The 15,823-nt window shown below is 41.5% G+C and overlaps 2 protein-coding genes across 7 annotated transcripts in view; both read left to right on the top strand.

Moving 5' to 3' along the window:
* LTV1 (LTV1 ribosome biogenesis factor) overlaps positions 1-1,228 on the top strand; it is a 21,229-nt gene extending 20,001 nt beyond the window's left edge. Inside the window, exons 8-11 of the mRNA XM_017870760.1 lie at positions 87-112; positions 260-312; positions 503-703; positions 834-1,228. Of these exons, the coding sequence (XP_017726249.1) occupies positions 87-112; positions 260-312; positions 503-703; positions 834-944 (391 nt within the window). The 3' untranslated portion in view covers positions 945-1,228. The remainder of the gene's footprint in view (positions 1-86; positions 113-259; positions 313-502; positions 704-833) is intronic.
* Positions 1,229-1,846: 618 nt separating this feature from the next.
* Positions 1,847-15,823, top strand: part of ZC2HC1B (zinc finger C2HC-type containing 1B) — a 97,062-nt gene continuing 83,085 nt past the window's right edge. For 5 of the 6 annotated variants that reach the window (XR_001885352.1, XR_001885355.1, XM_017870972.1 and 2 more), the window contains exon 1: positions 1,875-1,979. Coding sequence is in view for 4 of the 6 variants with exons in the window: in XM_017870972.1 (XP_017726461.1) it covers positions 1,952-1,979 (28 nt within the window). In the remaining 2 variants the exon portion in view is untranslated. Of the gene's footprint in view, positions 1,980-15,823 lie in introns of all 6 variants that reach the window. The other variant, XM_017870983.1, reaches the window with a different exon arrangement.

Here is a 15,823-nt window from a genome sequence, read left to right as displayed (position 1 = left end):
TATATATATATATATATCAACTTTGAAAAAATGCTTATATTTTAATAAGAGTTATGCTTTTAGGAAGTTTGTGAAAAATTATTTAGAAAGAGTAATATTCCAATATTGAGTTGTAAGCAATTTATAAAACATTGATCAGAGACTCCAATGTTATTTTGCACCATGAAAACACAAAGTCAGAAATATAGTAGGAATTCAGTAATGCTTGGTGGAACTGAAAGTGTGCTTATTGATACATGACTTTTATTTGTTTGTTTAGGTACATACTCAAATTTATATAACCATCCACAGCTAATCAAATATCAACCAAAGGTAAGTCCTAGTGTGCTAAGCTATTTGAAGGATGCAGTGCCTAAAAAATAGAGTGCACATTTTCACTCAGTAACTTTTTATCTTGGTGGCTAGCAGTGATATTAGAAAAAGCATCAACAGTATGCCATTAATGAGCTATTTTTTAATAGGAATGAGAAATAACTCTAGTACCATTTTATCTATATTTCAGCCCAAACAAATTCAAATATCTTCTAAAACAGGAATACCTCTCAATGTCTTACCAAAACAAGGACTCACAGCAAAGCAAGCTGAAAGAATACAGATGATTAATGGCAGTGACCTTCCTAAAGTATCAACCCAGCCACGTTCTAAAAATGAAAGCAAAGAACATAAAAGAGCAAGAAAGCAAGCTATCAAAGAAGAGCGCAAGGTAAAAAATATTTTTCAAATGTGAGGTTTACAAAGAGCTGGTGGAGGGGAAATTAGGGGAATTTTGTAAAAGCAGCCTGTATCAGTTTAAAGATAAGAATAATACAAGTATATTCTTGTACTTACAACAGGAACGAAGAGTGGAGAAGAAAGCTAACAAGTTAGCATTTAAACTGGAGAAAAGAAGGCAAGAAAAAGAGCTGCAGAACTTGAAGAAGAATGTTGAGGGTCTAAAGCTATAGACAGTGGAGCATACAGGGCAAGGCACTTTATTAGGGGCTCTTCATTATCTTTAGTCATTGACTAGAACCTTCAGAAAGACATAACTGTTTGCCATTTTACTGGCAGATAAGAGGAAAATACAGTATTTGTATTATTTTTATACCAGCAAGTGTCCCCTGCCAACTGTCTTGTAAATACTGTAATGTTTTAATTTTAATATAAGCTTACATTTGCTCTGAAATAAATGACTTCATGAATGTGAAATGTTTGGATAAATTAAAGGAAAATATCTTCATAACTTGAATGGAATTGTATTCATTTATTTGTATGGTTGTCATAGTTGTTTTTTGCAGATGTTTTCAAATATTTCTTTGAATCCTCTCCATGCCTTTTCAGGAATTACATGGTTTAATTTGCTGTAAATAGAAAAGTGGCCTGGTTAAACTCAATTTTGAAATGCTGACTTTATTCTGTTTAGTGTAAGATGAGTTTTCTGAGAAGTTTCCACTGTTAGGAAGCTAAGTTTTCCTTGCTGTATACAAAGGACTATTTCAAAAGGGTGGTAAAACTGAATATTAAGGTTCTTAAGATTCATATTTCCTGTTATATTACTGGATGGCTTGCTTTTGAGATTTAGGAACAGTGAAGGCAGGAAACAGAATAGTCAAGGAAATAAGAAAACTTATTTGACTTCAGTGAGTCCCTAGTTCAAAATCAGAAGTATTTATTTCAGTTTAAACTGGAGAGTTTGTCTTTTCAACATTAGTTAATCCTCGGAACCATTCATACTTGATTAAAATACATAGTTGAAAACTTTCCCTGTTTTTGATGAGTTGATTTTTGTTTTAACTGATTCAAACTTTTTCAAGGTTTAGGCAATGACATCATCACAGTTGTTGATTATTTGGTAAACTGTGACTTCTTGCAACAGATTAGTGGCCCTGGTTTATGTTCTTGACTAGTATGTTGTTATCTGGACTAAGCTGTAAAAATCTGTGAACACTTGTTGCTCTGAGTTAGGAACAGAATGGCTGGGGCAGAACCATTTTTGGCAGGTGAGCTGCACTTGATATCTAAATTATTAGAAAACTGCCTTCATCTGTAATCATTTGCTTAGGCTTTTCAAAGCTGGTTGGTATTAGCTTGTTCTACCATGTGTGATCTGTTTAAATCTAAGTACTGTAGGATTTTTAAAGAGTTGTCAAAACTGATGGCATTAGGTATTTTACCAACATAGGCTAGAAAAAAATCTTGACTGGAGCTTGTTATTGCAGAAGTAGGATACTGGAGAGAATGTATTTAAGTGCCAGCCTGTGAACTAAAGGGTCAGATGATGGTTTATGTCAATATTGAAAACATAAGTACTAAAAGGATTGGCCATTTATTTTGATAGCTGTCTCAACTGAAGATTCTCAAAAACAGCAAGAGTCTTATAGGCATTGGATGTTCCTTTGTCATGTTACTCAAATTCTGTGTTATGAGGTGCTAACTTTACTTCACTGTGTTTAAATCCATATATTTTATATTTTGCAGTTAAGAGAAAAAGACTAGGCCATGAGTCTTGATGAAACATACTGTGATTTAGGCAGATTATACTCCAAACTTAAATATTTTAATTTTATTCTGAAGAACAAATTCATGATACTGTAAATGAATTTTCTGATATCTTTGTTGTCTAAAAATCTATAAATGATGATTGGGAACTGATCATAAAAGCTCCATGTTAAATGTTGGGAGCCCAAGAGATCAGAGGGTTTTTGCCTTCAGAAGCCACATGGTCTGAGGAGGCAGGATAGGTGCAGTGAAATGTAACTGGCGATACTATCACTGTTGTGGTAAGTACCACTTTTAATGAGAATCTTGGTATTTGCTATTCCCCGGGAAGTGCTCTCAATGCAGACAGACCTTCCTCATGGTTGGTGCTCAGCTGTCACCTTCACTATAGGCTATTCCCTGAGCTTGTATTTAAAAATACTGCATGCATCCCTCCCCTGCATCCTTGACCCTCCCTCCCTGGTTTATGTTCTCCACAACATCTGTTGACACAGAGGACTGGTTTTCAGTCTCCTCTTGCAGGACAAACCCTGAAGGCACAGTGTTTTATTTATTGCTTTATCCTCCCGTCTGGAACGGTGCCTGGCATTCAGTATACAGTCACAAAGTAGTGTATGGATGAATGGATAGATGGGAAAGATTTCAGAAAAGAATTAAATGTGGAGAAAACCATAGCAGGGCCTAGACTCACTGGGGTTAGGGAGGAGAGAAAGGCCTAAGGGATCCCAGGCAGGGGGCAAAATCTTGAAGAATTTGTATCTTAAACCTTTTTTGTTTGTTTGTTTGTTTTGCCAAGATGGAGTCTTGCTCTGTCACCCAGGCTGGAGTGCAGTGGTGCGATCTCAGCTCACTGCAGCCTGCAACTTCCAGGTTCAAATGATTCTCCTGCCTTAGTCTCCCGAGCAGCTGGGATTACAGGTGTGCGCCACCACGCCTGGCTAACTTTTGTATTCTTAGAGACAGGGTTTTGCCATGTTGGCCAGGCTGGTCTCGAACTCTTGACCTTGTGATCTGTCCGCCTCAGCCTCCCAAAGTTCTGGGATTTCAGGCATGAGCCACCAACACCCGGCCCACCTATTTTGTTTAAGCATTGCCCGTGACTGGTGTTAAAACCACCTGGATATTGTGGTACCACAGATGCTCCTTGACTCATGGTGGGATTATGCCCTGATAAACCCACCATAAGCTGAAAACATGGTAAGTCAAAAATGCATTTACTATACTTAACCTACTGAATATCATAGTTCAGCCTAGCATACCTTAAACTTGCTCAGAATACTTTCCATTAGCCCACAGTTGTGCAAAATCATCTGGCAATACAGTAGGCTGTAGAGTTACCAGTTTGCCCTCGTGATCACGTGGCTGGCTGGGAGCAGTGGCTCGCCTCTGCTGCCCAGCATCATGAGAGAGGATTGTACCACTTTCTACTGAATACATACTGCTTTCTCACCATCATGGAAAAATTGTGAAGTTGAACCATCATAAGTTGAGGACCATCTGTACTGTTACTTTACAAGTCTAAGTGTCTGAAGTGCAGTTACCGCTTGTGTGTATTACCTGTGATGCCCTGTATCTACACCTCCATTGTGATGTCATCAAGTCACCTCAGTTGAAAGAACTCTAACCTCTTGTACTTTACTGTTATATTTTCAATACTTTAATGTTACTTCTTCATATGGGTTGACATTGCTGTGCTTTATCAGTCTTGTTCCAGTTAAAGGGCAGAGAAGGTAGAAATTCTAATGGCCTTGCATTTTTATTGTGAAACTTACAGGAGAATATTTAAAGCAAACACAGGGCCACTGTTAAAGTTAAGAAATACAACATAGAAGTCCCCAGTGAATCCATCCTTGATTTCTTTTTTTTTTTTTTTTTTTTGAGATGGAGTCTCGCTCTATCGCCCGGGCTGGAGTGCAGTGGCCGGATCTCAGCTCACTGCAAGCTCCGCCTCCCGGGTTCCCACCATTCTGCCTCAGGCTCCGGAGTAGCTGGGACTACAGGCGCCTGCCACCTCGCCCGGCTAGATTTTTGTATTTTTTAGTAGAGACGGGGTTTCACCGTTAGCCAGGATGGTCTCGATCTCCTGACCTCGTGATCCGCCCGTCTCGGCCTCCCTAAGTGCTGGAATTACAGGCTTGAGCCACCGCACCCGGCCCATCCTTGATTTCATTTTACTCTTTGCCCTCAGGTAATCCAGCTGTCATACAAGTTGAACATCTCTAATCCAAAATCCAAAACGTTGAGTACCAATGTGAGACAACAAATAGAAAACACCACGCATAAGTACTTAATACAAGCTTTGTTTCATGCACGAAATTATTTAAAATATTGCATAAAATTACTTTCAGGCTGTATGTATAAGGTGACATCTGAAATAAAGTGTTTAGACTTGGGTTCCATCCACATGATATCTTGTTCCAAAATCTGAAAGAAAAATCTGCAACACTTCTGGTCCCAAGCATTTTGGATAAGGGATACTCAACCTACATTAAGTATTTCCTTCTTTTTTAAAGCTACTTGTATAGTATCCCTAAACACAACACCTTGTTTCATTTTGAACAACTGAAACAAACCTAGCTTTTTGAGGGCAGTATTTGCTACCAATTAGATGAAAGCTTCCTAGGGAAGATGAACTGTGAACCGTCCCTGGGTCTGACTTCCACTTCTAGAGTTTACAGGAACCCATATTTAGATGTCAGTGAGCAAGGTGATGAGTGAGTTTTAGGGAACAAGTCACAGTTTAGGCATCCAGAATGTGCAGAAATACGCTTAGAGGATTGTATTCTTGTTTTATATTTTCTGCTTCTAAACTCACCCTGACCTCTCAAGATCAATGCAGAACCTTCCTATGGGGTGAAATGAGTGTCTCCAACTGATTTAGAGATCAGGATATGGAATGGAGAGCAGGCACTTTATTAGAATGTGGCCAAACATGCCAAGTGTAGAACAAAATGGGAGCCAGGACTTCCTTGAATATGCTGTCTTGAGATTATGAAGGCAGTGAATATCTTAGTCATGATAGCCTTCAACACGTCTGTTTCTTTAATCACACACCTCAAACCTTGACTGGTTGCCTTGGTTGTGGTGCCTAGCTATCATACTGGGAATTCTCTTTATCCATTGTATAATTGCCTTTTCCTATATCTCATTCACATGCTTATGGATCACATCCTCCAGTAATTCATGAATTGGGGTACAGGGGATGTAGACTTTTTGGGAACTTGGATGTCTGGAAATATATTCTACTCTTATGCTGGATTGACAGCTTGACTGGATATAGAATTCTTGGTTGTAGATTACCTCAGAAGTTTAAAGGGTTTCTTCCATTAGTTTCCATTTCCAATTTTGCTTTTTGGGAATCTGAAGCCATCCTGATTGCTGATCGTTTGTATCTAATTTTTCTGTGGAAGGCTGTAGAATCTGTCTTCAGTGTTCTGAAACTTCCATTTTACTGAGTATTTTAAATCAGAAGGTGTATTAGGGTTCTCTAGAGGGACAGAACTAATAGGATAGATCTACATATAAAGGGGAACTTATTAAGTATTAACTCACAATCACAAGGTCCCACAATAGGCCGTCTGTGAGCTGAGGAGCAAGGAGAACTAGTACAGTGCCCAAACTGAAGAACTTAGGAGTCTGATGTTTGAGGGCAGAAAGCATCCAGCACAGGAGAAAGATGTAGGCTGGGAGGCTAGGCCAATCTAGTCTTTTCAATTCTTTTTTTTCTGCCTGCTTTAGATTAGATCCACGCTGGCAGGTGACTAGATGGTGCCCACCTAGATTAAGGATGGGTCTGCCTTCCCCAGCCCACTGACTCAAATGTTAATCTCCTTTGGCAACACCCTCAAAGACACACCCAGGATCAATAACTTTGCATCCTTCAATCCAATCAGGTTGACACTCAGTATTAAACATCACAAGTCCACCTCTTGTCAACTTGAACCCATACCCATCTCCTGAGATCATACGTAATCTCCAAATAAAGACAATAATGATGTCATAATTATGCCTAACGTAATACAACTATCCCTCCTACAATCAGAAATGCACCAATCCCCAACCCAAATACTATTACATACTATACTATATAGTATACTTACTATACTATATACTATATATAAGTATACTATATGTAAGTATACTATATAGTATATAGTATGTAAGTATACTATAGTAAGTATAGTATGTAAGTATACTATAACAATACTTAAATGGTGATGTGAAGTCAATAAATCTTATGTCACATGATGAAGGAAAAAGGAAATAAAATGAAGATATCTTAGTATAAGTGTGTACATGCACAAACGTGTTTTTAACAAAAGAAGGAGGAAATACTCATGACAATTACAGTCCTCGTTTCTGCAGCTGGTCAAGTGGTCATAGCTGGTATTGATGACCACATTCTTCTACTATCCATTCTGTATTGCCTTTGCCTTCAGCAAGCACCTCAGCAGGTTATGGTTTTTTCCTGGTGGAGTGACCCAAACCTTCATTCCTGAAGGGTCTGGGCCATTTGTAGTTCTGCCTGGATTGGGCTGTTGTAGTTTCCCATTGACCTTAATCACAGGGCATGATAATACTAAGAGACACCCTAATGAATCTCCTGTATTCATGCATACTCTTCCTTACCTCTGTTGTGGAGTAGTAGAGCATACACGGCCTTCTAGAGAACTTTACCCAGCCCTTCAAAGTATTGTCACCTAGTTGGTGTTGTGATTGTGACTTCAAAAGGCCATTCCACCGTTCTATAAATCCAACTGCTTCAGGATGATGAAGAACGTGGTGAGACCAGTGAATTCCATGAGCATGAGCCCACTGCCACACTTCTTTAGCTGTAAAGTGAGTGCCTTGGTCAGAGGCAATGCTTTGTGGAATACCATGACAGTGGATAAAGCATGCTATGAGTCCATGGATGGTAGTCTTGGCAGAAGTATTGCATGGAGGATAGGCAAACCCATATCCAGAGTGAGTGTCTATTCCAGTGAGGAGAAACCTCTGCCGTTTCCATGATGGAGGAGGTTCAACATAATCCACCTGCCAGCAGGTAGCTGGCTGATCACCCTGAGAAATGGTGCCATATCGAGGTCTCAGTGTTGGTCTCTGCTGCTGGAAAATTGGGCACTCAGCAATGGCTGTAGTCAGGTCAGCTTTGGTGAGTGGAAGTCCATGTTGCTGAGCCCATGCATAACCTGTGTTCCTGCCACCATGGCCACTTTGTTCATGGGCCCATTGGGCGACGACAGGGTTGGCTGGGGAAAGAAGTTGAGTGGTATCCACAGAACAGGTCATCCTATCCACTTGATTATTAAAATCCTCTGCTGAGGTCACCAGATGGTGAGCATTCACATGGGATACAAATATCTTCCCAGTTTTTGACCCCTCAGAGAGGTCCATCCACATACCTCTTCCCCAAATTTATTTGTCACCAATTTTCCAATCATGCGTCTTCCAAGTCCCTGACTATCCAGCCAAACCACTGGCAACAGCCCATGAATCAGTATATAATCACACATCTGACCAGTTCTCCTTTCATGCAAAGTGCACAAGCAAGTGCACTGATTAAAGTTCTGCCCACTAGGAAAATTTTCCCTCACCACTTTCAGAGATGTCCTAGGAAGGGGCTGTCCTTCTGGGATGTCCTAGAAAGGCAGCTGTCCACTTTTGGGTGGTGCCTCCGTATTGTGCAGAACCATCTGTGAACCAGACTCTAGTGTTCTCTTTTTCTGTCAGCTGATCACCAATGGCCTCATAGGCCTCCCCATGAGGCCATCGGTGCAGGCTGGGGGAGAGAAGGCAGGGTGGCAGGAGTGGAGACCATGGGCATTTGAGCCACTTCCTCATGTAACTTACTTGTGCCTTTAGGACCTGCTTGAGCCCGATCACGTATATACCACTTCCATTTGATGATGGAATGCTGATGTGCATGACCCACTTTATGGCTAGATGAGTCAGAAAACACTCAGTTCATGACAGGCAGATCAGGTTGCACGGTGGCTTGATGACCCACAGTCAAACATTCAGTTTCACCAAAGCCCAGTATCAGGCCAAGAGCTGTCTCTCAAAAGGAGAGTAGTTATTTGCAGAAGATGGCAGAGCCTTACTCCAAAATCCTAGAGGCCTCCGCTGTGATTCACCTTTGGGGGCCTGCCAAAGGCTCCAAACAGCATCACTATCTGCCACTGACACCTCAAGTACCATTGGGTCTGCTGGGTCATATGGCCCAATTGACAGAGCAGCTTGCACAGCAGCCTGGATCTATTGCAGAGCCTTCTCCTGTTCTGGACCCTACTCAAAACTGGCAGCCTTTCAGGTCACTCAATAAATGGGCCGCATTAACACACCCAAATGAGAAATGTGTTGCCTCCAAAATCCAAATAGACCCACTAGACATTGTGCCTCTTTCTTGGTGGTAGGAGGGGCCAAATGCAGCAACTTATCCTTCACCTTAGAAGGAATATCTCGACAGGACCCATACCACTGGGCCCCTAGAAATATTATTGAGGAAGAAATTCCCTGAATTTTCATCAGATTTCCCATCCTCTGGCACACAAATATCTTACCAATAAGTCCAGTGTGTTTACTACTTCTTGCTCACTGGATCCAGTCAGCATAATGTCATCAATGTAATGGACCAGCATGATATCTTGTGGAAGCAAAAAATGAGCAAAGTCTCTCTGAATAAGATTATGACACAAAGCCAGAGAGTTAATATACCTCTGAGGTAGAACAGTAAAGGTATATTGTTGGCCTTGCCAGCTGAAGGCAAATTGCTTCTGGTGGGCCTTATGAACAGGAATGGAGAAAAGGGCATTTGCCAAGCCAATGGCTGCATACCAGGTACCAAGAAATGTGTTAATTTGCTCAAGCAGTGAAACCACATCTGGTACAGCAGCTGCAGTTGGAGTCACCACTTGGTTAAGCTTATGATAATCCACTGTTATTCTTCCAGATCCATCTGTCTTCTGCACAGGCCAAATGGGAGAGTTGAACAGGGATGTGGTAGGAATCACCACCCCTGAGTCTTTCAAGTCCTTGATGGTGGCACTAATTGCCACAGTCCCTCCAGGGATGTGATACTGTTTTTGATTTACTATTTTTCTAGGTAAAGACAGCGCTAGTGGCTTCCATTTGGCCTTTCTCACCATAATAATCCTCACCCAACCAATCAGGGAGCCAGTGTGGGGCTTCTGCCAGCTACTAAGTATGTCTATGCCAATTTTGTATTCTGGGGCTGGGGAAATGACCCGGATGGTCCGGGAACCCACTGGACCCACTGTAAGTCAGACCTGAGTTGAAACTCCATTATTACCTGACCTCCATAAGCCCGTACTTTAACTGGAGGACCATAATGATGTTTTGGGTTCCCTGGAATTAACATCAGCTCAGAGCCAGTATCCGGTGGTTCCCAAAATATCTGATCATTTCCCTTTCCCCAGTGCATAGTTACCCTGCCAAGAAGGCCAGAGGTCTTCTTGGGGAAGGATGGGAGAAAGATTAACAGCATAAGTTGTCAGTAGTGTAATGGAGTCCTTTTTCAAGGGGACATGGCCTCCCCTTCATTCAAGCAGCTCTGGGTCTGTAAACTGGCTCAAGTCTGGAAATTAAGGGGCCATGATTCTCTGTTTTATAATTCAGATTGGTCTTTTGTTCATTTGACCTAGAAGTTTTCTGCTTATATAAATTAAGTAAAAATGCAGTAGGCTTCGTATGGATTTCACTTCTAGAAACACTGTGATTAATTAGTCAGTGACAGAGCACTATATGAGTCAGACTATTCTGATTGTTGCCACTTTGCCTCTGTAGTCCATTACAGTAGCTAAGTGCACCTTGCCTTTGATGGCTGAGTGCTGCCACTTGACCCCTGCCACCTTGGGATCCAAATATTCCCACTGTATTTATTTCTTACATTTTAAATTTATGTATTAGTCTGTTTTCATGTTGCTGATAAAGACATATCTGAGACTGGGAAGAATAAGAGATTTAATCAGACTTACAGTTCCACATGGCTGGGGAGGCCTCAGAATCATGGCAGAAGCAAAATGCATTACTTACATGGTGGCAGCAAGAGAAAATGAGGAAGAAGTAAAAGTGGAATCCCTGATAAACCCATCAGATCTCATGAGACCCATTCACTATCACGAGAATAGCATGGGAAAGACCGGACCGCACTTAGTTATCTTCCTCTGGGTCCCTCCCACAACACATAGGAATTCTGGGAGACAAAATTCAAGTGGAGATTTGGGTAGGGACACAACCAAACCATATCATTCTGCCCCTGGCTCCTCCAAATCTCATGTCCTCACATTTCAAAACCAATTATACCTTCTCAACCGTCTCCCAAAGTCTTAACTCATTTCAGCATTAACCCAAAGTCCACAGTCCAAAGTCTCATCTGAAACAAGGCAAGTCCCTTCCACCTATGAGCTGTAAAAATCAAAAGCAAGCTAGATACTTCCTAGATAAAATGGGGGTACAGGTATTGGGTAAATACAGCCATTTCAGTTGGGAGAAACTGGCCAAAAAAAAAGGGGTTACAGGGCCCAAGCAAATGTGAAATCCAGCAGGGCAGTCAGATTTTAACGTTCCAAAATGATCTCCTTTGACTCCATGTCTCACATCCAGGTCATGCTGATGCAAGAGGTGGGTTCCCATGGTCTTGGGCAGCTCTGCCTCTGTGGCTTTGCAGGGTACAGCCTCCTTCCTGCCTGCTTTCATGGGCTGATGTTGAGTGTCGGTGGCTTTTCGAGCCATACAGTTCAAACTGTCAGTGGATCTACCATTCTGGGGTCTGGAGGACGGTGGCCCTCTTCTCACAGCTCCACTAGGCAGTGCCCCAGTAGGGACTCTATGTGGGGATTCCAACCCCAGATTTCCCTTCCTCACTGCCCTAGCAGAGGTTCTCCATGAGTGCCCCGCCCCTGCAGCAAACTTTTGCCTGGGCATCCAGGTGTTTCCATACATCTTCTGAAATCTAGGGGGACGTTCCCAAACCTCAACTTTTGACTTCTGTGCACTCGTAGGCTCAACACCATGTGGAAGCTGCCAAGGCTTGGGGCTTCCACCCTCTGAAGCCACAGCCTGAGCTGTACATTGGCACCAATCCGCTACAGCTGGAATGGCTAGAACACAGGGCACCAAGTCCCTAGACTGTACATGGGGACCCTGGGCCCTGCCCCACGAAACCACATTTTCCTCCTAGACCTCCAGGCCTGCAATGGATGGGAGGGGCTGCTGTGAAGGTCTCTGACATGGCCTGGAGACATTTTTTCCATGGTCTTGGGGATTAACATTAGACTCCTTGCTACTTATGCAAATTTCTGCAGCCAGCTTGAATTTCTCCTAAAAAAAAAAAAATGGGTTTTTGTTTTCTACTGCATCATCAGGTTGCAGATTTTCTGAACTTTTATGTTGTTTTCCTTTTAAAATGGAATGCTTTTAACAGCACCCAAGTAACCTTTTGATGCTTTGCTACTTAGAAATTTCTTCTGCCAGATACCCTAAATCATCTCTCAAGTTCAAATTTCCACAAATCTCTAGGACGGGGCAAAATGCCACCAGTCTCTTTGATAAAACATAACAAGAGTCACCTTTTCTCCAGTTCCCAACAAGTTCCTCATCTCCATCTGAGACCACCTCAACCTGGACCTTATTGTTCACATCACTATCAGCATTTTTGGTCAAAGCCATTCAACAAGTCTCTAGGAGGTTCCAAGCTTTCCCACATCTTCCCGTCTTCTTCTGAGCCCTCCAGACTGTTTCAACCTCTGCCTGTTATCCAGTTCCAAAGTCACTTTCACATTTTTGGGTATCTTTTCAGCAACACCCCACTCTACTGGTACCAATTCACTGTATTAGTCTGTTTTCACATTACTGATAAAGATGTACCTGAGACTGGGAAGAAAAAGAGGTTTAATTGGACTTACAGTACCACATGACTGGGGAGGACTCAGAATCATGGCAGGAGGTGAAAGGCACTTCTTACATGTTGGCAGCAAGAGAAAATGAGGAAGAAGCAAAAGTGGGAATCCCTGAAAAATCCATCAGATCTCGTGAAACTCATTCACTATGAGGAGAATAGCATGGGAAAGACCAGCCCCCATGATTCAATTACCTTCCCCTGGGTCCCTCCCACAACATGTGGGAATTCTGAGAGATAAAATTCACGTCGAGAGTTTGGTGGGGACACAGACAAATCATATCAATTTATTTATTTATTCTTTTATTTATTTTTTTGTTTTTGAGATGAAGTATCTTTCTGTTACCCAGACTACAGTGCAGTGATACAATCTTGGCTCACTGCAACCTCCACCTCCCAGGTTCAAAGGATTCCCTGCCTCAGCCTCCTGAGTATGTGGGACTGCAGGTGCCCAGCACCACACCCAGCTAATTTTTGTATTTTTAGTAGAGATTGGATTTCATCATGTTGGCCAGGGTGGTCTTGAACTCCTGACCTCAAGTGATCTGCCCACCTCAGCTTTCCAGAGTGCTGGAATTACAGACATGAGCCACCACTGCACCTGGCCTATTCCCATTGTATTTAAATTTTGTAGTTGGGTGACTGTGTATCCCACTGTTAGATCTGACATACAGAGAAGGGCAGTTACAAGACTCTTCAAAGATACAGGTGTATTTGCAAATTTACCTACTTGCTAAAACTTACTTGTAACCCTAACATCATGGCACTTTTACGGTCATTTGCAGACATGCACATAGTGATAAAAAAGTTGAGTCATCAAGCACATTTTCCCAGCTGAGGCTGAACAAGGTAATACTCTACTTTCTAGTTTTAATGCTCATAATGTACTCAAGTTCCTTCCATGGGCTATTTAATGCCACATTTTCCACATCTTTGTGCTTTTTCTTTGGTGATTTCACTGTTTAAAATGGCCGTGTTAGTGGCTCACACCTGTAATCCAAGCACTTTGGGAGGCTGAGGCAGGAGGATCACTTGAGGCCAGGAGTTCGAGACCAGCCTGGCCAACATGGTGAAACCCCATCTCTACCAAAAATACAAACAATTAGCCAGGTGTGGTGATGTGGGCCTGTGCTCCCAGCTACTCGGGAGGCTGAGGTGGGAGGATTGCTTGAATCCAGGAGGCAGAGATTGCAGTGTGCCAAGATCGCACCACTGTACTCCAGCCTGGGTGACAAAGCAAGACCTTGTCTCAAAGGTGGAAGGGGATGGGGAAAGGCCACCTAGCACAGTGCTGAAGTTCCTAAGCTGAAGGCTGTGATTTGCCCAAAGGAGAAAATATGTGCATTAGGTAAACATTCAGGCATGAATTACAGTGCTGTTGGCATGAGTTCAACATTACTGAATCAACACTATAAAGAAGGTGTCTTTAAACAGAAATACACATAAAACAAGGTTTTTGTATTGATCCATTAACAAAAATGTTGTGACCAGAGACTAACAGAAACCTAACTCTGTATTTCCCCTAGGAGCCACAGTTCAGTATTTGCTAATTCAGTGCTCACAGTGACTTTATAGAACTTAACTACCAAAAATAATGAGAATTGACTGTATGTATGTCTGTATCTATACCTACCTGTCTGTTTTTGCTATAGTAATGCCTTCAGATGTGCCTCATATTGACTAATGCACAGATTGCTTATTTTTACCTTTCCAGAAAGCAGAATCACCTAGAGATGGGGAAGGGCATGTATCCAAGGAGCAGGAGAGTTGCGGTGTGGGGCAGGGGTTGGGGGCGGGGCATGATCTAGGAATCTTAACTTTTTTCAAAGAGTTTCCCCTTGGTCCTCCATATTTTGACAGTCTCTTCCTCCTCATTCGCCTGCCCCAGTTGTAGAGGTACATGCTGTCCAGGAGTTCCTGTGACTTTTAAGAGTCTGTAGGGTGAATCTGGATTGTTCTCAGTTCTCCCTTACTGTTAGTTTGGGAAGTAGAGTTTGATGTTGCTTTAAGTCCTCCAAGTCAGTTACAATGTCTATTAGCTTTCCAAATTTTAGGTTTCTTGTTTTCTTTCCTCCCTGTCCTATGTTTCTCTGTCCCTTTGTCCCTTTACTATAGCTTTGTTGGAGTTTAGGGGGAAAGCAAAATTAGATGGGAAGCTCTAAATTGGATCTGCTATCCTAACTGAGTCTTTTTTTTTTTTTCTGAGTCTTAATTCTTTTTCTTGTCTCATGACTCATGTTCCTGAGATAAATTTTATTGATAAGTTGAGGCCATTATTCCACCCCCTTGCCATAGGGCCTTGGAAGATGTTGATATTGCTAAATATTTGCATGTTCTGGACTGCAAAGAACTTAAGAGTTCTGTGATTTGCAGGCATCTGAATGAGAAAGTGTCTTTCTTTTTTCTTCTCTACCTTGTTCCTTTAAGAAAATGTGGATAGCTTAGTTCTCTACAAAGCATTCTTAACTTCCAGCTCAAGAAAGGGAATATCTGGTCAGAAGTAAAACTTCTTCAATTTTAATCTAACCCTAATTCTCTCCATGCTTCTTTGTAATGTTTGTTTGTTTTTGTTTTTATTTTTTTTTCCTGCTCATGTTGTCCCTGATTTTTTTTTGTTTCTTTTTTGGGATAGGGTCTAGCTCTGTTGCCCAGGCACAATCAATCATGGCTCACTGCAACCTCAGCCTCCTGGACTTAAGCAATTCTTCTTTGGCCTCAGCCTCCTGAGTAGCTGGGACCACAAGTGCATGCTACCATGCCTGGCTAATTTTTAAATTTTTTTTGTAGAGATGAGGGTCTCACTGTGTTTCCCAGGCTGGTATTGAACTCCTGGGCTCAAGCAACCCTCTCGCCTCAGCCTCCCAAAATGCTGGGATTACAGGTGTGAGCCACCATTCCTGGCCTATATTTTATTTTTGATGTGTTAAACAAAGCTTTATCACTCCCAGATTACTTTCTGTTACTCATTTTAACATTTTCAAAGATTACAAACCAATGTTTAAAATAATAGCCACTATGATAGTTTACCAAGTATGATTCCAGGTAGACAGGAAAAGAAATTGCTGAGGTGATACTCATTGTTTTAGAACATTTTCTACCAAAGGGGTTCTTTTTTATTTTTTAAAAGGCACTCATTTGTTCTGATTTTTAAAACAGTAATGCATAATTCTCATTAAAAGTTTGGAAATACAGAAAACTAAAAGTAATATTCATCTTTATTCATACCCAAAGTAATTACTCTGTGTGTTCCCTTCCAGTCTTTATTAGTAAATATATGAATAAAAATGTTTCATTAATATTTTTCCATGTTATTCTCCCACAAATTCCTTTAAATTAATATAAAAATGGTTCAGCAATTTTTGGCAACCTATTTCTGTCAGAAGCCAAGTAGTATAATTTTTGGCTTTGCAGGTCATATGGCCTTCATTA

This window comes from Rhinopithecus bieti, unplaced genomic scaffold (assembly GCF_001698545.2).
Source record: "Rhinopithecus bieti isolate Rb0 unplaced genomic scaffold, ASM169854v2 scaffold_1063, whole genome shotgun sequence".
NCBI classification, from domain to species: domain Eukaryota; kingdom Metazoa; phylum Chordata; class Mammalia; order Primates; family Cercopithecidae; genus Rhinopithecus; species Rhinopithecus bieti.
The sequence above is the reverse complement of the archived record's forward strand: the minus strand, read 5'-3'. Positions and strand labels throughout refer to the sequence as shown.